Raw genomic sequence first — 27,062 nt, forward strand, 5'->3', positions numbered from 1 at the left:
ATACTTCACATATATAGGACATTGGTGAAACCACATTTGCAGGACTGTGGACCGGATGGGATGTTACTGCGTTCAAAGTTCAAAGAAGGTTGACTAGATTAATACCCAGATTAATACTAGGTGGTTTGGCATATGAGGAAAGGTTGGACAGGCAAGGTTTATACCCACTGGAGTTTAGACAGGTGAGAGGAGACTTCATTGAACCAGAATACCTTGACAGTTCTTGTCTGGGTGAATGTGGAGAGGATTGTTCCTGTGGGAGAATCTAGAACGAGGTTCAATTTTTCAAATTTTCTTCCTCAAAGGATTGTGGAAGTTCAGGAACCTTCCAGGCAGAAGTATAGGAATTGTTGATACACTAGGAGGTAAAAGGTTATCATGGAGAGTGGGTGGGAAAGGGTGAAGAATGCAGAATTAAATTGTAACACATCAGCAGTCACCTTACTTAACGGTGAGCAGATTAGTTGGGCTGTGTATCCTCTTCCTGTTCCTAATCGTTTATTCATGGGACCTTCACCAGCTTTAAATATCTGCACTGCTCTGCTCCTGGTCAGATGTATTCCTGAATTCACTCCACCCGTAATGAACAGGCACATCTTCAGCTTCCACATGTCCAGATTTCCCTCCTTAAACAGTCTTGGTCTCCATTTCTGGCTCTCCTTCAAAGCACGCCAGGGACAACCTCCCTGACTCAGCTTCTGCTGAACTATCCTTGGGCACCAAATCTTGCCTGGTGCATTATATCAACGCAAGCTATTTCGGACACTGTGCATGGTTAGCTGACTTATTTTGCCCTCTCGCAAGCGTTTGGAATTATGAAGATAATTTTCTATTAAAGGGCATCCAATGCTCAAAAACTTGCACCTTCATTAGTAACTGAAGGGCATTCTAAACATAAAATCAATTTCATGGGGTCACATAGATCTATCATCAGTGACAATAGCCAATACAGTTTCAACACAATCAATAAAGCTACTATAATCCAAATTTGGACTGCCCTTTCTGAAGTCACCTTCGAAAAATTATTCAATTAATTGAGTTACCTTCAACATACGATGATTTTTAAACTGCATTCTTTTGCTCATCAAGCACTGTCACCAGCCAGGGGCTCACTGAAATTAATTCTGTATCGGCTCATACTCACTGTCGTCGGGTTTCGTCTGCCCCAAGGGTCTTCTGATGGGGGTCCCAGACACAACAACGGACGATGCACGGCCATGGTAGCCAACGGGTAAATACAACCTGAGAACGTACCACACAGAGTGTTGGCTTAAACTCTGCAATGCCCACCTTCACACTGTCATCATGTATAATAAGCGGAGTTAAACTTATTCAACCTGACCTTCGACTCCTGCACGTGGTAAGTATGTCAGTCACAACGTACACCAGCAGGACAAAATTCAGCCCGTTGATGAATCGAACCTAAACCATGTCCTGTGTTTAGTCAGAGGGATATACCTCCTGGAAAATTATCCCTGCTGCCCAATCCTAGCTCATCTGATTTGCCAGCCTTTGTTCCATAACCTTCTAAACTGTGTACCTACCCAAATGTCTTAAAAATTGTTATCACACCAATTCCTCTGGCAGCTCTTTCTCTCCCTCTGTGTGTGTGTGTGTCTGTGCGTGTGAGTGTGTGTGTCTGTGTGTTGTGTGTGTGTGTGCATGTGAGTGTGTGTGTGAGTGTGTGTGTCTGTGTGTGTGTGTGTGTGTTGTGTGTGTGTGTGTGTGTGTGTGTGTTGTGTGTGTGTGTGTGTGTGTGTGTCTGTGTGTGTGTGTGTGTCCGTGTCTGTGTGTGTGTCTGTGTGTGTGTCTGTGTGTGTGTGTGTGTGTTGTGTGTGTGTGTGTGTGTGTGTGTGTGTGTGTTGTGTGTGTGTGTGTGTGTGTGTGTCTGTGTGTGTGTGTGTGTCCGTGTCTGTGTGTGTGTCTGTGTGTGTGTGTGTGTCTGTGTGTCTGTGTGTGTGTGTGTGTCTGTGTGTGTGAGTGTGTGTGTGTGTGAGTGTGTCTGTGTGTGTGAGTGTGTGTGCGTGCGTGTGTGTGTGTGTGTGTGTGTGTGTGTGTGTGTGTGTGTGTGTGAGTGTGTGTGTGTGTGTGTGTATCACCTTTTGTGTAAAAATATTGCCCTTCAAGTTCCTATTAAATCTTTCTCCTCTCACCTTAAACCTGTGAGTGTTGCAGTTTCCTCCCACGTCCCAAAGATGTGTGGTAAGGGTTAACTGTAGGCATGCTATGTTGGCAATAGTTAACCATTTATAAACCCTCAAATCAGAAATATTCTTCTCCTTTTAAAATCAAAAAAGTTAGTTCCTCCACTTTTGTTCTTACTCTTGAATTTATGCTTCTGTATCTACACACCAAACTTCATATAGCAATGTGTTTTCTTACACCAGGCCTCACTATGTCCTGTCATTCCATTAGAACCATAAATGGGAGATGTCATAGGCTCAATAAACTGATTAGAAAAGTTGGCTCTGTTACAGGTGTTGCACCTGATGGAGGAAAACCCAAGTGCAGGACACCGGCACATTGACTGAGTTGGAGAGGCTGGCGCAGACCTGAACGGAGAACAGGAAACCGAGGAATCTTGACAAGGAGACGGGGTTTACAGGGACTCTCTAGAAACTAGAGCGGAACTTAGAACTAACGGTTCTAATTGGACAAGGGAACGAAGTATCACCCGAGAATTGACCAACGAACTGGCAACCTGTGACAGAGTCGCCATCATCTATATTTCCCAGCCTCCGATGAAAGCCAGGTGTACGGTAATTGGACAAATTAGCAGCAAATGGAAATCAAATGACTGAGATTGGGGCATAATCAGGGAGAAGGAAGTGTTAAAGGGGAACGGCCAACGACAATAGGAGTCAAACTGGACACAATGGAGGCTGTGATAGAACAAAGGAACTGATGAAAATCCTGGTAATTCTGGACAATGTTTTTCACCCTCTGCATGCCATCTTGGCTGAACAGAGGAGTGCTTTTAGTAACAGACTAAGACAACTGCGCTGCTCCAGACAACACTGCATGAGATAATTCTTACCCTCGGCCATTAGGCTCTATAGTGAGTCAGGGAAGTGATGACCCCCCACCCCACAGACTGTTGGTGGTAACTTATCTTTTATTCTTTCTTAATTCTAAGAATTCTAACATTTGTCTATCTCTGAACTTGTGATGCTACTGAGGCACTGCAGTTTCCTTTGGGATCAATAAAGTATCTGTCGGTAGGAAGTGCTGATCTGTGATCCTGCCCTCTCCAGGCATCACGACACAAGTGTGAAACAGAAAGTCACATTCTGCTGGGAAGACTTTGTTTCTGGGCTTATACAGCCGACAGCAGACACTTCAGGGCTCAGGAGAGATGCCACTAATGCTACCGCTCCAAAATCCTTCAAATCTACTGGCAGTTCAGTTACCCAACATCAGTATCCTCCCCCAGGTCAATACCCCCAGCATCGATGCCCTTGTAATACTCATTTGGCAGGCCATTTCACTTGCAACCCCGAGACAGAAACTCATCTCCAGGCTCTCCCATACCAAGAGTATTCCAGGCAGGCAGCAGACATTTCGAGACACAGGTAGCATGATAGTACCACGCTTTTCAGTTTAGATGACCACGGTTCAATTCCCACCACTGCCTGTAAGGAGTTTGTCCATTCTCCCCGTGACCACGTGCGTTTATTCCAGTTTCCTCCCACAGTCCAAAGACGTACCAGTTGGTAGGTTAATTCGTCATTGTAAATTGCCCCATAATTAGGCAAGGGTTGAATCAGGGGGTTGCTGACCAGAAGAGCTGTATCGCTGCTGTATCTCAAGAATCTAAAAAAAAAGTTATATTTCCAAAGCATCCTTGAAAACTAGGAGCGTTTCCACTGACCTGTGTGAATCTCGGACCCGTGAAGGCTCAGGGTGGAGAAAGAGCATCGAGGTTGATATTCAGAACACTGGGCGCGGGCACTGGTGACTCACAGAGAGCCACATGTAAGTGTAGCAGGAACACGGCAGATCACAAGGCTCCACAAGCACATCCCATCATTCACCCCGTTTCCATGGTGGCAGAGTCTGCAGTTCATACACTGCCCTCATCAGTCACATCACAAGTTCAAAGTTCGAAGTATTATCCAAGCACATACCGTACACGTCACCACATACAACCCGGAGATTATGAGAGCACATACCATACACGTCACCACATACAACCCGGAGATTATGAGAGCACATACCGTACACGTCACCACATACAACCCTGAGATTATCCGAGCACATGCCGTACACGTCACCACATACAACCGAGAATATCCGAGCACATACCGTACACATCACCACATACAACCCTGAGATTATCCGAGCAAATGCCGTACACGTCACCACATACAACCCTGAGATTATCCGAGCACATACTGAACACGTCACCACATACAACCCTGAGAATATCCGAGCAGATACCGTACACGTCACCACATACAACCCTGAGATGATCCGAGCACATACCGTACACGTCACCACATACAACCCTGAGATTATCCGAGCACATACCGTACACGTCACCACATACAACCCTGAGATTATCCGAGCACATACCGTACACGTCACCACATACAACCCGGAGATTATCCGAGCACATACCTTACACGTCACCACATACAACCCTGAGATTATCTGAGCACATACCGTACACGTCACCACATACAACCCTGAGATTATCCAAGCACATACCGTACACGTCACCACATACAACCCTGAGATGATCCGAGCACATAGAGTACACGTCACCACATACAAACATGAGAATATCCCATCACATACCATACACGTCACCACATACAACCCTGAGATTATCCGAGCAAATACCGTACACGTCACCACATACAACCGAGATTATCCAAGCACATACCGTACACGTCACCACATACAACCCTGAGGTTATCCCAGCACATACCATACACGTCACCACATACAACCCAGAGATTATCCTAGCACATACCGTACACGTCATCACATACAACCCTGAGATTATACGAGGAACATACCGTACACGTCACCACATACAACCCGGAGATTATCCGAGCACATACCTTACACGTCACCACATACAACCCTGAGATTATCTGAGCACATACCGTACACGTCACCACATACAACCCTGAGATTATCCAAGCACATACCGTACACATCACCACATACAACCCTGAGATGATCCGAGCACGTAGAGTACACGTCACCACATACAAACCTGAGAATATCCCATCACATACCATACACGTCACCACATACAACCCTGAGATTATCCGAGCAAATACCGTACACGTCACCACATACAACCGAGATTATCCGAGCACATACCGTACACGTCACCACATACAACCCTGAGGTTATCCGAGCACATACCGTACACGTCACCACATACAACCCTGAGATTATCCCAGCACATAGCGTACACGTCACCACATACAACCCTGAGATTATCCGAGTACACACCGTACACGTCACCACATACACCCCAGAGATTATCCTAGCACATACGGTATGCGTCACTACATACAACCCTGAGATTATCCCAGCACATACCAAACACGTCAACACATACAACACTGAGATTGTCCGAGCAAATACCGCACACGTCACCACATACAACCCTGAGATTATCCGACCACATACCGTACACGTCAAAACATACAATCCTGAGATTATCTGAGCACATACCGTGCACGTCACCACATACAACCCTGAGATTATCTGAGCACATACCGTACACGTCACCACATACATCCGAGATTATCCGAGCATATACCGTACACGTCACCACATACAACCCAGAGATTATCCGCGCACATACCGTACACGTCACCACATACAACCCTGAGATTATCCCAGCACATACCGTACACGTCACCACATACAACCCTGAGAATATCCCAGCACGTACCGTACACGTCACCACATACAACCCTGAGATTATCCGAGCACATACCGTACATGTCACCACATACAACACTGAGATTGTCCGAGCAAATACCGCACACGTCACCACATACAACCCTGAGATTATCCGACCACATACCGTACACGTCACCACATACAATCCTGAGATTATCTGAGCACATACCATACACGTCACCACATACAACCAGAAGATTATCAGTGCACATACCATACACGTCACCACATACAACCCTGAGATTATCCGAGCACATACCGTACATGTCACCACATACAACCCTGAGATTATCCGACCACATAACGTACACGTCACGACATACAACCCTGAGATTATCCCATCACATACCATACACTTCACCACATACAACCCTGAGACTATCCGAGCCCATACCGTACACGTCACCACATACAACCCTGAGATTATCCGAGCACATATCATACACGTCACCACATACAACCCTGAGGTTGTCCAAGCACATACCATACACGTCACCACATAAAACCCTGAGATTATCCCATCACATACAGTACACGTCACCACATACAACCCTGAGATTATCCCATCACATACCATACACGTCACCACATACAACCCTGAGACTATCCGAGCCCACACCGTACGTCACCACATACAACCCTGAGATTATCCGAGCACATACCGTATACGTCACCACATACAACCCTGAGATTATCCCATCACATACCATACATGTAACGACATACAACCCTGAGATTATCCGAGCACATACCGTACACGTCACCACAGACAACCCTGAGATAATCCGAGCACATACTGTACACATCACCACATAGAACCCTGAGGTTATCCGAGCACATACCATACACGGCACCTCACACAACCCTGAGATTATCCGAGCACATACCGTACACGTCACGACATACAGCCCTGAGATTATCCGAGCACATACCGTACACGTCACCACATACAATTCAGAGAATATCCCAGCACGTACCGTATACGTCACCACATACAACCCTGAGATTTTCCGAGCACATACCGTACACGTCACCACATACAACCCAGAGATTATCCGAGCAGATACCGTACACGTCACCACATACAATCCTGAGATTATCTGAGCACATACCGTACACGTCACCACATACAACCCTGAGATTATCTGATCACATACAGTACACGTCACCACATACAACCCTGAGATTATCCCAGCACATACCGTACACGTCACCACATACAACCCTGAGATTATTGGAGTACACACCGTATACATCACCACATACAACCCTGAGATTATCGGAGCACATACCGTACACGTCACCACATACAAACCTGAGATTATCCGAGCACTTACCGTACACGTCACCACATACAACCCTGAGATTATCCCAGCACACACCATACACGTCACCACATACAACCCTGAGATTATCCGAGCACATACCGTACACGTCACCAGATACAACCCTGAGATTATCCCATCACATACCATACATGTCACGACATACAACCCTGAGATTATCCGAGCACATACCGTACACGTCACCACAGACAACCCTGACATTATCCGAGCACATACCGTAGACATCACCAGATACAACCCTGAGGTTATCCGAGCACATACCATACACGTCACCACATACAACCCTGAGATTATCCGACCACATACCCTACACGTCACCACATACAATCCTGAGATTATCTGAGCACATACCGTACACGTCACCACATACAACCCTGAGATTATCTGAGCACATACCGTACACGTCACCACATACAACCCTGAGATTATCCCACCACATAGCGTACACGTCACCACATACAACCCTCAGATTATCCGAGTACACACCGTACACGTCACCACATACACCCCAGAGATTATCCTAGCACATACGGTATGCGTCACTACATACAACCCTGAGATTATCCCAGCACATACCATACACGTCACCACATACAACCCTGAGATTATCCCAGCACATACCGTACACGTCACCACATACAACCGAGATTATCCGAGCACATACCGTACCCGTCACCACATACAACCCTGAGATTATCCGAGCACATACCGTACACGTCACCACATACAACCGAGATTATTCGCGCACATACCGTACACGTCACCACATACAACCCTGAGATTATCCGACCACATGCCGTACACGTCACCACATACAATCCTGAGATTATCTGAGCACATACCGTACACGTCACCACATACAACCCTGAGATTATCTGAGCACATACCGTACACGTCCCCACATACAACCGAGATTATCCGAGCATATACCGTACACGTCACCACATACAACCCAGAGATTATCCTAGCACATACCGTACACGTCACCACATACAACCCTGAGATTATCCCAGCACATTCCGTACACGTCACCACATACAACCCTGAGATTATCCGAGCACATACCGTACACGTCACCACATACAACCCTGAGAATATCCGAGCACATACCGTACACGTCACCACATACAACCCTGAGAATATCCCAGCACGTACCGTACACGTCACCACATACAACCCTGAGATTATCCGAGCACATACCGTACATGTCACCATATACAACACTGAGATTGTCCGAGCAAATACCGCACACGTCACCACATACAACCCTGAGATTATCCGACCACATACCGTACACGTCAAAACATACAATCCTGAGATTATCTGAGCACATACCGTGCACGTCACCACATACAACCCTGAGATTATCTGAGCACATACCGTACACGTCACCACATACATCCGAGATTATCCGAGCATATACCGTACACGTCACCACATACAACCCAGAGATTATCCTAGCACATACCGTACACGTCACCACATACAACCCTGAGATTATCTGAGCACATACCGTACACGTCACCACATACATCCGAGATTATCCGAGCATATACCATACACGTCACCACATACAACCAGGAGATTATCAGTGCACATACCATACACGTCACCACATACAACCCTGAGATTATCCGAGCACATACCGTACATGTCACCACATACAACCCTGAGATTATCCGACCACATAACGTACACGTCACGACATACAACCCTGAGATTATCCCATCACATACCATACACTTCACCACATACAACCCTGAGACTATCCGAGCCCATACCGTACACGTCACCACATACAACCCTGAGATTATCCGAGCACATATCATACACGTCACCACATACAACCCTGAGGTTGTCCAAGCACATACCATACACGTCACCACATAAAACCCTGAGATTATCCCATCACATACAGTACACGTCACCACATACAACCCTGAGATTATCCCATCACATACCATACACGTCACCACATACAACCCTGAGACTATCCGAGCCCACACCGTACATGTCACCACATACAACCCTGAGATTATCCGAGCACATACCGTATACGTCACCACATACAACCCTGAGATTATTCCATCACATACCATACATGTAACGACATACAACCCTGAGATTATCCGAGCACATACCGTACACGTCACCACAGACAACCCTGAGATAATCCGAGCACATACTGTACACGTCACCACATAGAACCCTGAGGTTATCCGAGCACATACCATACACGGCACCTCACACAACCCTGAGATTATCCGAGCACATACCGTACACGTCACGACATACAACCCTGAGATTATCCGAGCACATACTGTACACGTCACCACATACAATTCAGAGAATATCCCAGCACGTACCGTATACGTCACCACATACAACCCTGAGATTTTCCGAGCACATACCGTACACGTCACCACATACAACCCAGAGATTATCCGAGCAGATACCGTACACGTCACCACATACAATCCTGAGATTATCTGAGCACATACCGTACACGTCACCACATACAACCCTGAGATTATCTGATCACATACAGTACACGTCACCACATACAACCCTGAGATTATCCCAGCACATACCGTACACGTCACCACATACAACCCTGAGATTATTGGAGTACACACCGTATACATCACCACATACAACCCTGAGATTATCGGAGCACATACCGTACACGTCACCACATACAACCCTGAGATTATCCGAGCACTTACCGTACACGTCACCACATACAACCCTGAGATTATCCCAGCACACACCATACACGTCACCACATACAACCCTGAGATTATCCGAGCACATACCGTACACGTCACCAGATACAACCCTGAGATTATCCCATCACATACCATACATGTCACGACATACAACCCTGAGATTATCCGAGCACATACCGTACACGTCACCACAGACAACCCTGACATTATCCGAGCACATACCGTAGACATCACCAGATACAACCCTGAGGTTATCCGAGCACATACCATACACGTCACCACATACAACCCTGAGATTATCCGACCACATACCCTACACGTCACCACATACAATACTGAGATTATCTGAGCACATACCGTACACGTCAGCACATACAACCCTGAGATTATCTGAGCACATACCGTACACGTCACCACATACAACCGAGATTATCCGAGCATATACCGTGCACGTCACCACATACAACCCAGAGATTATCCTAGCACATACCGTACACGTCACCACATACAACCCTGAGATTATCCCAGCACATACCGTACACGTCACCACATACAACCGAGATTATCCGAGCACATACCGTACACGTCACCACATACAACCCTGAGATTATCCCAGCACATAGCGTACACGTCACCACATACAACCCTGAGATTATCCGAGTACACACCGTACACGTCACCACATACACCCCAGAGATTATCCTAGCACATACGGTATGCGTCACTACATACAACCCTGAGATTATCCCAGCACATACCATACACGTCACCACATACAACCCTGAGATTATCCCAGCACATACCGTACACGTCACCACATACAACCGAGATTATCCGAGCACATACCGTACCCGTCACCACATACAACCCTGAGATTATCCGAGCACATACCGTACACGTCACCACATACAACCGAGATTATTCGCGCACATACCGTACACGTCACCACATACAACCCTGAGATTATCCGACCACATGCCGTACACGTCACCACATACAACCCTGAGATTATCCGAGCACATACCGTACACGTCACCACATACAACCGAGATTATTCGCGCACATACCGTACACGTCACCACATACAACCCTGAGATTATCCGACCACATGCCGTACACGTCCCCACATACAACCGAGATTATCCGAGCATATACCGTACACGTCACCACATACAACCCAGAGATTATCCTAGCACATACCGTACACGTCACCACATACAACCCTGAGATTATCCCAGCACATTCCGTACACGTCACCACATACAACCCTGAGATTATCCGAGCACATACCGTACACGTCACCACATACAACCCTGAGAATATCCGAGCACATACCGTACACGTCACCACATACAACCCTGAGAATATCCCAGCACGTACCGTACACGTCACCACATACAACCCTGAGATTATCCGAGCACATACCGTACATGTCACCATATACCACACTGAGATTGTCCGAGCAAATACCGCACACGTCACCACATACAACCCTGAGATTATCCGACCACATACCGTACACGTCAAAACATACAATCCTGAGATTATCTGAGCACATACCGTGCACGTCACCACATACAACCCTGAGATTATCTGAGCACATACCGTACACGTCACCACATAGAACCCTGAGATTATCTGAGCACTTACCGTGCACGTCACCACATACAACCGAGATTATCCTAGCACATACCGTACACGTCACCACATACAACCCTGAGATTATCCCAGCACATACCGTACACGTCACCACATACAACCCTGAGATTATCACAGCACATACCATACACGTCACCACATACAACCCTGAGATTATCCTAGCACATACCGTACACGTCACCACATACAACCCTGAGATTATCCCAGCACATACCGTACACGTCACCACATACAACCCTGAGATTATCACAGCACATACCATACACGTCACCACATACAACCCTGAGATTATCCGAGCACATACCGTACATGTCACCACAGACAACCCTGCGATTATCCGAGCACATACCGTACACGTCACCACATACAACCCTGAGGTTATCCGAGCACATACCATACACGTCACCACATACAATCCTGAGATTATCTGAGCACATACCGTACACGTCACCACATACAACCCTGAGATTATCCGACCACATACCCTACACGTCACCACATACAATCCTGAGATTATCCGACCACATACCCTACACGTCACCACATACAATCCTGAGATTATCTGAGCACATACCGTACACGTCACCACATACAACCCTGAGATTATCTGAGCACATACCGTACACGTCACCACATACAACCGAGATTATCCGAGCATATACCGTGCACGTCACCACATACAACCGAGATTATCCGAGCACATACCGTACACGTCACCACATACAACCCTGAGGTTATCCGAGCACATACCATACACGTCACCACATACAATCCTGAGATTATCTGAGCACATACCGTACACGTCACCACATACAACCCTGAGATTATCCGACCACATACCCTACACGTCACCACATACAATCCTGAGATTATCCGACCACATACCCTACACGTCACCACATACAATCCTGAGATTATCTGAGCACATACCGTACACGTCACCACATACAACCCTGAGATTATCTGATCACATACCGTACACGTCACCACATACAACCCAGAGATTATCCTAGCACATACCGTACACGTCACCACATACAACCCTGAGATTATCCCAGCACATAGCGTACACGTCACCACATGCAACCCTGAGATTATCCGAGTACACACCGTACACGTCACCACATACAACCCTGAGATTATCTGAGCACATACCGTACACGTCCCCACATACAACCCTGAGATTATCCGAGCACATACCGTACACGTCCCCACATACACCCCAGAGATTATCCTAGCACATACGGTATGCGTCACTACATACAACCCTGAGATTATCCCAGCACATACCATACACGTCACCACATACAACCCTGAGATTATCCCAGCACATACCGTACACGTCACCACATACAACCGAGATTATTCGCGCACATACCGTACACGTCACCACATACAACCCTGAGATTATCCGACCACATGCCGTACACGTCACCACATACAATCCTGAGATTATCTGAGCACATACCGTACACGTCACCACATACAACCCTGAGATTATCTGAGCACATACCGTACACGTCCCCACATACAACCGAGATTATCCGAGCATATACCGTACACGTCACCACATACAACCCAGAGATTATCCTAGCACATACCGTACACGTCACCACATACAACCCTGAGATTATCCCAGCACATTCCGTACACGTCACCACATACAACACTGAGATTGTCCGAGCAAATACCGCACACGTCACCACATACAACCCTGAGATTATCCGACCACATACCGTACACGTCAAAACATACAATCCTGAGATTATCTGAGCACATACCGTGCACGTCACCACATACAACCCTGAGATTATCTGAGCACATACCGTACACGTCACCACATACATCCGAGATTATCCGAGCATATACCGTACACGTCACCACATACAACCCAGAGATTATCCTAGCACATACCGTACACGTCACCACATACAACCCTGAGATTATCCCAGCACATACCGTACACGTCACCACATACAACCCTGAGAATATCCCAGCACGTACCGTACACGTCACCACATACAACCCTGAGATTATCCGAGCACATACCGTACACGTCACCACATACAATCCTGAGATTATCTGAGCACATACCGTGCACGTCACCACATACAACCCTGAGATTATCCGACCACATAACGTACACGTCACGACATTCAACCCTGAGATTATCCCATCACATACCATACACTTCACCACATACAACCCTGAGACTATCCGAGCCCATACCGTACACGTCACCACATACAACCCTGAGATTATCCGAGCACATATCATACACGTCACCACATACAACCCTGAGGTTGTCCAAGCACATACCATACACGTCACCACATAAAACCCTGAGATTATCCCATCACATACAGTACACGTCACCACATACAACCCTGAGATTATCCCATCACATACCATACACGTCACCACATACAACCCTGAGACTATCCGAGCACATACCGTATACGTCACCACATACAACCCTGAGATTATCACATCACATACCATACATGTAACGACATACAACCCTGAGATTATCCGAGCACATACCGTACACGTCACCACAGACAACCCTGAGATAATCCGAGCACATACTGTACACGTCACCACATAGAACCCTGAGGTTATCCGAGCACATACCATACACGGCACCTCACACAACCCTGAGATTATCCGAGCACATACCGTACACGTCACGACATACAACCCTGAGATTATCCGAGCACATACCGTACACGTCACCACATACAATTCAGAGAATATCCCAGCACGTACCGTATACGTCACCACATACAACCCTGAGATTTTCCGAGCACATACCGTACACGTCACCACATACAACCCAGAGATTATCCGAGCAGATACCGTACACGTCACCACATACAATCCTGAGATTATCTGAGCACATACCGTACACGTCACCACATACAACCCTGAGATTATCTGATCACATACAGTACACGTCACCACATACAACCCTGAGATTATCCCAGCACATACCGTACATGTCACCACATACAACCCTGAGATTATTGGAATACACACCGTATACATCACCACATACAACCCTGAGATTATCGGAGCACATACCGTACACGTCACCACATACAACCCTGAGATTATCCGAGCACTTACCGTACACGTCACCACATACAACCCTGAGATTATCCCAGCACACACCATACACGTCACCACATACAACCCTGAGATTATCCGAGCACATACCGTACACGTCACCAGATACAACCCTGAGATTATCCCATCACATACCATACATGTCACGACATACAACCCTGAGATTATCCGAGCACATACCGTACACGTCACCACAGACAACCCTGACATTATCCGAGCACATACCGTAGACATCACCAGATACAACCCTGAGGTTATCCGAGCACATACCATACACGTCACCACATACAACCCTGAGATTATCCGACCACATACCCTACACGTCACCACATACAATACTGAGATTATCTGAGCACATACCGTACACGTCAGCACATACAACCCTGAGATTATCTGAGCACATACCGTACACGTCACCACATACAACCGAGATTATCCGAGCACATACCGTGCACGTCACCACATACAACCCAGAGATTATCCTAGCACATACCGTACATGTCACCACATACAACCCTGAGATTATCCCAGCACATAGCGTACACGTCACCACATACAACCCTGAGATTATCCGAGTACACACCGTACACGTCACCACATACACCCCAGAGATTATCCTAGCACATACGGTATGCGTCACTACATACAACCCTGAGATTATCCCAGCACATACCATACACGTCACCACATACAACCCTGAGATTATCCGAGCACATGCCGTACACGTCCCCACATACAACCGAGATTATCCTAGCACATACCGTACACGTCACCACATACAACTCTGAGATTATCCGAGCACATACCGTACACGTCACCACATACAACCGAGATTATCCGAGCACATACCGTACCCGTCACCACATACAACCCTGAGATTATCCGAGCACATACCGTACACGTCACCACATACAACCGAGATTATTCGCGCACATACCGTACACGTCACCACATACAACCCTGAGATTATCCGACCACATGCCGTACACGTCACCACATACAATCCTGAGATTATCTGAGCACATACCGTACACGTCACCACATACAACCCTGAGATTATCTGAGCACATACCGTACACGTCCCCACATACAACCGAGATTATCCGAGCATATACCGTACACGTCACCACATACAACCCAGAGATTATCCTAGCACATACCGTACACGTCACCACATACAACTCTGAGATTATCCCAGCACATTCCGTACACGTCACCACATACAACCCTAAGATTATCCGAGCACATACCGTACACGTCACCACATACAACCCTGAGATTATCCGAGCATATACCGTACACGTCACCACATACAACCCAGAGATTATCCTAGCACATACCGTACACGTCACCACATACAACTCTGAGATTATCCCAGCACATTCCGTACACGTCACCATATACAACACTGAGATTGTCCGAGCAAATACCGCACACGTCACCACATACAACCCTGAGATTATCCGACCACATACCGTACACGTCAAAACATACAATCCTGAGATTATCTGAGCACATACCGTGCACGTCACCACATACAACCCTGAGATTATCTGAGCACATACCGTACACGTCACCACATACAACCCTGAGATTATCCTAGCACATACCGTACACGTCACCACATACAACCCTGAGATTATCCCAGCACATACCGTACACGTCACCACATACAACCCTGAGATTATCGGAGCACATACCATACACGTCACCACATACAACCCTGAGATTATCCGAGCACTTACCGTACACGTCACCACATACAACCCTGAGATTATCCCATCACCTACCATACACGTCAGCACATACACCCCAGAGATTATGCTAGCACATACCGTACACGTCACCACATACAACCCTGAGATTATCACAGCACATACCATACACGTCACCACATACAACCCTGAGATTATCCGAGCACATACCGTACACGTCACCAGATACAACCCTGAGATTATCCCATCACATACCATACATGTCACGACATACAACCCTGAGATTATCCGAGCACATACCGTACATGTCACCACAGACAACCCTGCGATTATCCGAGCACATACCGTACACGTCACCACATACAACCCTGAGGTTATCCGAGCACATACCATACACGTCACCACATACAATCCTGAGATTATCTGAGCACATACCGTACACGTCACCACATACAACCCTGAGATTATCTGAGCACATACCATACACGTCACCACATACAACCCTGAGATTATCCGAGCACATACCGTACACGTCACCACATACAACCGAGATTATCCGAGCATATACCGTGCACGTCACCACATACAACCCAGAGATTATCCTAGCACATACCGTACACGTCACCACATACAACCCTGAGATTATCCCAGCACATAGCGTACACGTCACCACATACAACCCTGAGATTATCCGAGCACATACCATACACGTCACCACATACACCCCAGAGATTATCCTAGCACATACCGTATGCGTCACTACATACAACCCTGAGATTATCCCAGCACATACCATACACTTCACCACATACAACCCTGAGATTATCCCAGCACATACCGTACACGTCACCACATACAACCGAGATTATCCGAGCACATACCGTACCCGTCACCACATACAACCCTGAGATTATCCGAGCACATACTGTACACGTCACCACATACAACCGAGATTATCCGCGCACATACCGTACACGTCACCACATACAACCGAGATTATCCGCGCACATACCGTACACGTCACCACATACAACCGAGATTATCCGCGCACATACCGTACACGTCACCACATACAACCCAGAGATTATCCTAGCATATACCGTACACGTCACCACATACAACCCAGAGATTATCCTAGCACATACCGTACACGTCACCACATACAACCCTGAGATTATCCCAGCACATACCGTACACGTCACCACATACAACCCTGAGATTATCCGAGCACATACCGTACACGTCACCACATACAACCCTGAGAATATCCCAGCACATACCATACACTTCACCACATACAACCCTGAGATTATCCCAGCACATACCGTACACGTCACCACATACAACCGAGATTATCCGAGCACATACCGTACCCGTCACCACATACAACCCTGAGATTATCCGAGCACATACCGTACACGTCACCACATACAACCCTGAGATTATCTGAGCACATACCGTACACGTCACCACATACAACCGAGATTATCCGAGCATATACCGTACACGTCACCACATACAACCCAGAGATTATCCTAGCACATACCGTACACGTCACCACATACAACCCTGAGATTATCCCAGCACATACCGTACACGTCACCACATACAACCCTGAGATTATCCGAGTACATACCGTAAACGTCACCACATATAACCCTGAGAATATCCCAGCACGTACCGTACACGTCACCACATACAACCCTGAGATTATCCGAGCACATACCGTACATGTCACCACATACAACACTGAGATTGTCCGGGCAAATACCGCACACGTCACCACATACAACCCTGAGATTATCCGACCACATACCGTACACGTCACCACATACAATCCTGAGATTATCTGAGCACATACCGTGCACGATACCACATACAACCCTGAGATTATCTGAGCACATACCGTACACGTCACCACATAGATCCCTGAGATTATCCCAGCACATACAGTACAAGTCACCACATACAACCCTGAGAATATCCGAGCAGATACCGTACACGTCACCACATACAATCCTGAGATTATCTGAGCACATACCGTACACGTCACCACTTACAACCCTGAGATTATCTGAGCACATACCGTACACATCACCACATACAACCCTGAGATTATCCGAGCACATACCATACACGTCACCACATACAACCCTGAGATTATCCCAGCACATACTGTATACGTCACCACATACAACCGAGATTATCCGAGCACATACCGTACACGTCACCACATACAGCCCTGAGATTATCCGAGCAGATACCGTACACGTCACCACATACAATCCTGAGATTATCTGAGCACATACCGTGCACGTCACCACATACAACCCTGAGATTATCTGAGCACATACCGTACACGTCACCACATAGATCCCTGAGATTATCCCAGCACATACAGTACAAGTCACCACATACAACCCTGAGAATATCCGAGCAGATACCGTACACGTCACCACATACAATCCTGAGATTATCTGAGCACATACCGTACACGTCACCACATACAACCCTGAGATTATCTGAGCACATACCGTACACATCACCACATACAACCCTGAGATTATCCGAGCACATACCATACACGTCACCACATACAACCCTGAGATTATCCCAGCACATACTGTATACGTCACCACATACAACCGAGATTATCCGAGCACATACCGTACACGTCACCACATACAACCCTGAGATTATCCGAGCAGATACCGTACACGTCACCACATACAATCCTGAGATTATCTGAGCACATACCGTACACGTCACCACATACAACCCTGAGATTATCTGAGCTCATACCGTACACATCACCACATACAACCCTGAGATTATCCGAGCACATACCATACACGTCACCACATACAACCCTGAGATTATCCCAGCACATACTGTACACGTCAGCACATACAACCCGGAGAATATCCGAGCACATACCATACACGTCACCACATACAACCAGGAGATTATCAGTGCACATACCATACACGTCACCACATACAACCCTGAGATTATCCGAGCACATACCGTACATGTCACCACATACAACCCTGAGATTATCCGACCACATACCGTACACGTCACGACATACAACCCTGAGATTATCCCATCACATACCATACACGTCACCACATACAACCCTGAGAGTATCCGAGCCCATACCGTACACGTCACCACATACAACCCTGAGATTATCCGAGCACAAATCATACACGTCACCACATACAACCCTGAGGTTGTCCAAGCACATACCATACACGTCACCACATAAAACCCTGAGATTATCCCATCACATACAGTACACGTCACCACATACAACCCTGAGATTATCCAAGCAGATACCTTACACGTCACCACATACAACCCTGAGATTATCCCATCACATACCATACACTTCACCACATACAACCCTGAGACTATCCGAGCCCATACCGTACACGTCACCACATACAACCCTGAGGTTATCCGAGCACATACCATACACGTCACCACATACAACCCTGAGATTATCCGAGCACATACCGTACACGTCACCACATACAACCCTGAGATTATCCCATCACATACAGTACACGTCACCACATACAACCCTGAGATTATCCGAGCACATACCATACACGTCACAACATACAACCCTGAGATTATCCCATCACATACCATACACGTCACGACATACAACCCTGAGATTATCCGAGCACATACCATACACGTCACCACATACAACCCTGAGATTATCCGAGCACATACCGTAAATGTCACCACATACAACCCTGAGATTATCTGAGCACATATCATACACGTCACCACATACAACCCTGAGGTTATCCAAGCACATATCATACACGTCACCAAATACAACCCTGAGGTTATCCAAGCACATACCGTACACGTCACCTCAGACAACCCTGAGAATGTCCCATCACATACCATACACGTCACCACATACAACCCGGAGATTATCCAAGCACATACCGTACACGTCACCACATACAACCCTGAGATTATCCGAGCAGATACCGTACACGTCACCACATACAATCCTGAGATTATCCGAGCACATACCATACACGTCACCACATACAACCCGGTGATTATCCGAGCACATACCGTACACGTCACCACATACAACCCTGAGATTATCCAAGCACATACCGTACCCATCACCACATACAACCCTGACATTAACCGAGCACATACCGTACACGTCACCACATACAACCCTGAGATTATCCGAGCACATACCGTACACGTCACCACATGCAACCCAGAGATTATCCGAGCATATACCGTACACGTCACCACATACAACCCAGAGATTATCCTAGCACATACCGTACACGTCACCACATACAACCCTGAGATTATCCCAGCACATACCGTACACGTCACCACATACAACCCTGAGATTATCCCAGCACATACCGTACACGTCACCACATACAACCCTGAGATTATCCGAGCACATACCGTATACGTCACCACATACAACCCAGAGATTATCCGAGCACCTACCGTACACGTCACCACATACAACCCTGAGATTATCCCAGCACATTCCGTACACGTCACGACATACAACCCTGAGATTATCCGAGCACATACCGTACACATCACCACATACAACCCTGAGATTATCCCATCACATTCCGTACACGTCACCACATACAACGCTGAGGTTATCCGAGCACATACCATACACATCACCACATACAACCCTGAGGTTATCCGAGCACATACCATACACGTCACCACATACAACCCTGAGATTATCCGAGCACATACCGTACACGTCACCACATACAACCCTGCGATTATCCGAGTACATACCGTACACGTCACCACATACAACCCTGAAATTACCCGAGCACCTACCGTACACGTCACCAGATACAACCCTTAGAATATCCGAGCACATAGCGTACCCGTCACCACATACAACCCTGAGATTATCCAAGCACATACCGTACACATCACCACATACAACCCTGAGATTATCCAAGCACATACCGTACACGTCACCTCAGACAACCCTGAGAATATCCCATCACATACCATACACGTCACCACATACAACCCGGAGATTATCCAAGCACATACCGTACACGTCACCACATACAACCCTGAGATTATCCGAGCAGATACCGTACACGTCACCACATACAACCGAGATTATCCGAGCACATACCATACATGTCACCACATACAACCCGGTGATTATCCGAGTACATACCGTACACGTCACCACATACAACCCTGAGATTATCCAAGCACATACCGTACCCGTCACCACATACAACCCTGAGATTATCCGAGCACATACCGTACACGTCACCACATACAACCCTGAGATTATCTGAGCACATACCGTACACGTCACCACATACAACCCAGAGATTATCCTAGCACATACCGTACACGTCACCACATACAACCCTGAGATTATCCCAGCACATACCATACACGTCACCACATGCAACCCTGAGGTTATCCGAGCACATACCATACACGTCACCACATACAACCCTGAGATTATCCCATCACATACCGTACACGTCACCACATACAACCCTGAGAATATCCCATCACATACCATACACGTCACGACATACAACCCTGAGATTATCCGAGCACATACCGTACACGTCACCACATACAACCCGGAGAATATCCGAGCACATACCGTACACATCACCACATACAACCCTGAGATTATGCAAGCACATACCGTACACGACACCACATACAACCCTGAGATTATCCCATCAGATACCGTATACGTCACCACATACAACCCTGAGGTTATCCGAGCACATACCATACACGCCGCCACATACAACCCTGAGATTATCCCATCACATACCGTACACGTCACCACATACAACCCTGAGATTATCCGAGCACATACCGTACACGTCACCACATACAACCCTGAGATTATCCGAGCACATACCGTACATGTCACCACATGCAACCCAGAGATTATCCGAGCATATACCGTACACGTCACCACATACAACCCAGAGATTATCCTAGCACATACCGTACACGTCACCACATACAACCCTGAGATTATCCCAGCACATACCGTACACGTCACCACATACAACCCTGAGATTATCCGAGCACATACTGTACACGTCACCACATACAACCCTGAGATTATCCGAGCACATACCGTATACGTCACCACATACAACCCAGAGATTATCCTAGCACATACCGTACACGTCACCACATACAACCCTGAGAATATCCCATCACATACCATACACGTCACGACATACAACCATGAGATTATCCCAGCACATACCGTAAATGTCACCACATACAACCCTGAGATTATCTGAGCACATATCATACACGTCACCACATACAACCCTGAGGTTATCCAAGCACATATCATACACGTCACCAAATACAACCCTGAGGTTATCCAAGCACATACCGTACACGTCACCTCAGACAACCCTGAGAATGTCCCATCACATACCATACACGTCACCACATACAACCCGGAGATTATCCAAGCACATACCGTACACGTCACCACATACAACCCTGAGATTATCCGAGCAGATACCGTACACGTCACCACATACAATCCTGAGATTATCCGAGCACATACCATACACGTCACCACATACAACCCGGTGATTATCCGAGCACATACCGTACACGTCACCACATACAACCCTGAGATTATCCAAGCACATACCGTACCCATCACCACATACAACCCTGACATTAACCGAGCACATACCGTACACGTCACCACATACAACCCTGAGATTATCCGAGCACATACCGTACACGTCACCACATGCAACCCAGAGATTATCCGAGCATATACCGTACACGTCACCACATACAACCCAGAGATTATCCTAGCACATACCGTACACGTCACCACATACAACCCTGAGATTATCCCAGCACATACCGTACACGTCACCACATACAACCCTGAGATTATCCCAGCACATACCGTACACGTCACCACATACAACCCAGAGATTATCCTAGCACATACCGTACACGTCACCACATACAACCCTGAGAATATCCCATCACATACCATACACGTCACGACATACAACCATGAGATTATCCCAGCACATACCGTACACGTCACCACATGCAACCCTGAGGTTATCCGAGCACATACCGTACACGTCACCACATACAACCCTGAGAATATCCCATCACATACCATATACGTCACGACATACAACCCTGAGATTATCCGAGCACATACCATACACGTCACCACATACAACCCTGAGATTATCCCAGCACATACTGTATACGTCACCACATACAACCGAGATTATCCGAGCACATACCGTACACGTCACCACATACAACCCTGAGATTATCCGAGCAGATACCGTACACGTCACCACATACAACCCTGAGATTATCCCAGCACATAGCGTACACGTCACCACATACAACCGAGATTATCTGAGCACATACCGTGCACGTCACCACATACAACCCTGAGATTATCTGAGCACATACCGTACACGTCACCACATAGATCCCTGAGATTATCCCAGCACATACAGTACAAGTCACCACATACAACCCTGAGAATATCCGAGCAGATACCGTACACGTCACCACATACAATCCTGAGATTATCTGAGCACATACCGTACACGTCACCACATACAACCCTGAGATTATCTGAGCACATACCGTACACATCACCACATACAACCCTGAGATTATCCGAGCACATACCATACACGTCACCACATACAACCCTGAGATTATCCCAGCACATACTGTATACGTCACCACATACAACCGAGATTATCCGAGCACATACCGTACACGTCACCACATACAACCCTGAGATTATCCGAGCAGATACCGTACACGTCACCACATACAATCCTGAGATTATCTGAGCACATACCGTACACGTCACCACATACAACCCTGAGATTATCTGAGCTCATACCGTACACATCACCACATACAACCCTGAGATTATCCGAGCACATACCATACACGTCACCACATACAACCCTGAGATTATCCCAGCACATACTGTACACGTCAGCACATACAACCCGGAGAATATCCGAGCACATACCATACACGTCACCACATACAACCAGGAGATTATCAGTGCACATACCATACACGTCACCACATACAACCCTGAGATTATCCGAGCACATACCGTACATGTCACCACATACAACCCTGAGATTATCCGACCACATACCGTACACGTCACGACATACAACCCTGAGATTATCCCATCACATACCATACACGTCACCACATACAACCCTGAGAGTATCCGAGCCCATACCGTACACGTCACCACATACAACCCTGAGATTATCCGAGCACAAATCATACACGTCACCACATACAACCCTGAGGTTGTCCAAGCACATACCATACACGTCACCACATAAAACCCTGAGATTATCCCATCACATACAGTACACGTCACCACATACAACCCTGAGATTATCCAAGCAGATACCTTACACGTCACCACATACAACCCTGAGATTATCCCATCACATACCATACACTTCACCACATACAACCCTGAGACTATCCGAGCCCATACCGTACACGTCACCACATACAACCCTGAGGTTATCCGAGCACATACCATACACGTCACCACATACAACCCTGAGATTATCCGAGCACATACCGTACACGTCACCACATACAACCCTGAGATTATCCCATCACATACAGTACACGTCACCACATACAACCCTGAGATTATCCGAGCACATACCATACACGTCACAACATACAACCCTGAGATTATCCCATCACATACCATACACGTCACGACATACAACCCTGAGATTATCCGAGCACATACCATACACGTCACCACATACAACCCTGAGATTATCCGAGCACATACCGTAAATGTCACCACATACAACCCTGAGATTATCTGAGCACATATCATACACGTCACCACATACAACCCTGAGGTTATCCAAGCACATATCATACACGTCACCAAATACAACCCTGAGGTTATCCAAGCACATACCGTACACGTCACCTCAGACAACCCTGAGAATGTCCCATCACATACCATACACGTCACCACATACAACCCGGAGATTATCCAAGCACATACCGTACACGTCACCACATACAACCCTGAGATTATCCGAGCAGATACCGTACACGTCACCACATACAATCCTGAGATTATCCGAGCACATACCATACACGTCACCACATACAACCCGGTGATTATCCGAGCACATACCGTACACGTCACCACATACAACCCTGAGATTATCCAAGCACATACCGTACCCATCACCACATACAACCCTGACATTAACCGAGCACATACCGTACACGTCACCACATACAACCCTGAGATTATCCGAGCACATACCGTACACGTCACCACATGCAACCCAGAGATTATCCGAGCATATACCGTACACGTCACCACATACAACCCAGAGATTATCCTAGCACATACCGTACACGTCACCACATACAACCCTGAGATTATCCCAGCACATACCGTACACGTCACCACATACAACCCTGAGATTATCCCAGCACATACCGTACACGTCACCACATACAACCCTGAGATTATCCGAGCACATACCGTATACGTCACCACATACAACCCAGAGATTATCCGAGCACCTACCGTACACGTCACCACATACAACCCTGAGATTATCCCAGCACATTCCGTACACGTCACGACATACAACCCTGAGATTATCCGAGCACATACCGTACACATCACCACATACAACCCTGAGATTATCCCATCACATTCCGTACACGTCACCACATACAACGCTGAGGTTATCCGAGCACATACCATACACATCACCACATACAACCCTGAGGTTATCCGAGCACATACCATACACGTCACCACATACAACCCTGAGATTATCCGAGCACATACCGTACACGTCACCACATACAACCCTGCGATTATCCGAGTACATACCGTACACGTCACCACATACAACCCTGAAATTACCCGAGCACCTACCGTACACGTCACCAGATACAACCCTTAGAATATCCGAGCACATAGCGTACCCGTCACCACATACAACCCTGAGATTATCCAAGCACATACCGTACACATCACCACATACAACCCTGAGATTATCCAAGCACATACCGTACACGTCACCTCAGACAACCCTGAGAATATCCCATCACATACCATACACGTCACCACATACAACCCGGAGATTATCCAAGCACATACCGTACACGTCACCACATACAACCCTGAGATTATCCGAGCAGATACCGTACACGTCACCACATACAACCGAGATTATCCGAGCACATACCATACATGTCACCACATACAACCCGGTGATTATCCGAGTACATACCGTACACGTCACCACATACAACCCTGAGATTATCCAAGCACATACCGTACCCGTCACCACATACAACCCTGAGATTATCCGAGCACATACCGTACACGTCACCACATACAACCCTGAGATTATCTGAGCACATACCGTACACGTCACCACATACAA

At 47.0% G+C, this 27,062-nt stretch overlaps 2 protein-coding genes across 2 annotated transcripts in view; one reads left to right on the top strand and one right to left on the bottom strand.

Annotated features, from left to right (window-relative positions):
* fah (fumarylacetoacetate hydrolase (fumarylacetoacetase)) overlaps window positions 1-27,062 on the bottom strand; it is a 117,525-nt gene that overhangs the window by 30,495 nt on the left and 59,968 nt on the right. Inside the window, exon 6 of the mRNA XM_059952595.1 lies at window positions 1,145-1,242. Coding sequence (XP_059808578.1) covers window positions 1,145-1,242 — 98 coding nt within the window. The remainder of the gene's footprint in view (window positions 1-1,144; window positions 1,243-27,062) is intronic.
* On the top strand, window positions 2,196-26,588 carry LOC132382377 (adhesive plaque matrix protein-like). The gene is given in 4 exon segments (XM_059952494.1): window positions 2,196-2,202; window positions 22,858-23,858; window positions 24,483-25,427; window positions 25,473-26,588. Coding segments are annotated over 4 exon segments (3,057 nt in total). The 3' UTR covers window positions 26,577-26,588.

Source organism: Hypanus sabinus, chromosome 28 (assembly GCF_030144855.1).
Source record: "Hypanus sabinus isolate sHypSab1 chromosome 28, sHypSab1.hap1, whole genome shotgun sequence".
Taxonomy (NCBI): domain Eukaryota; kingdom Metazoa; phylum Chordata; class Chondrichthyes; order Myliobatiformes; family Dasyatidae; genus Hypanus; species Hypanus sabinus.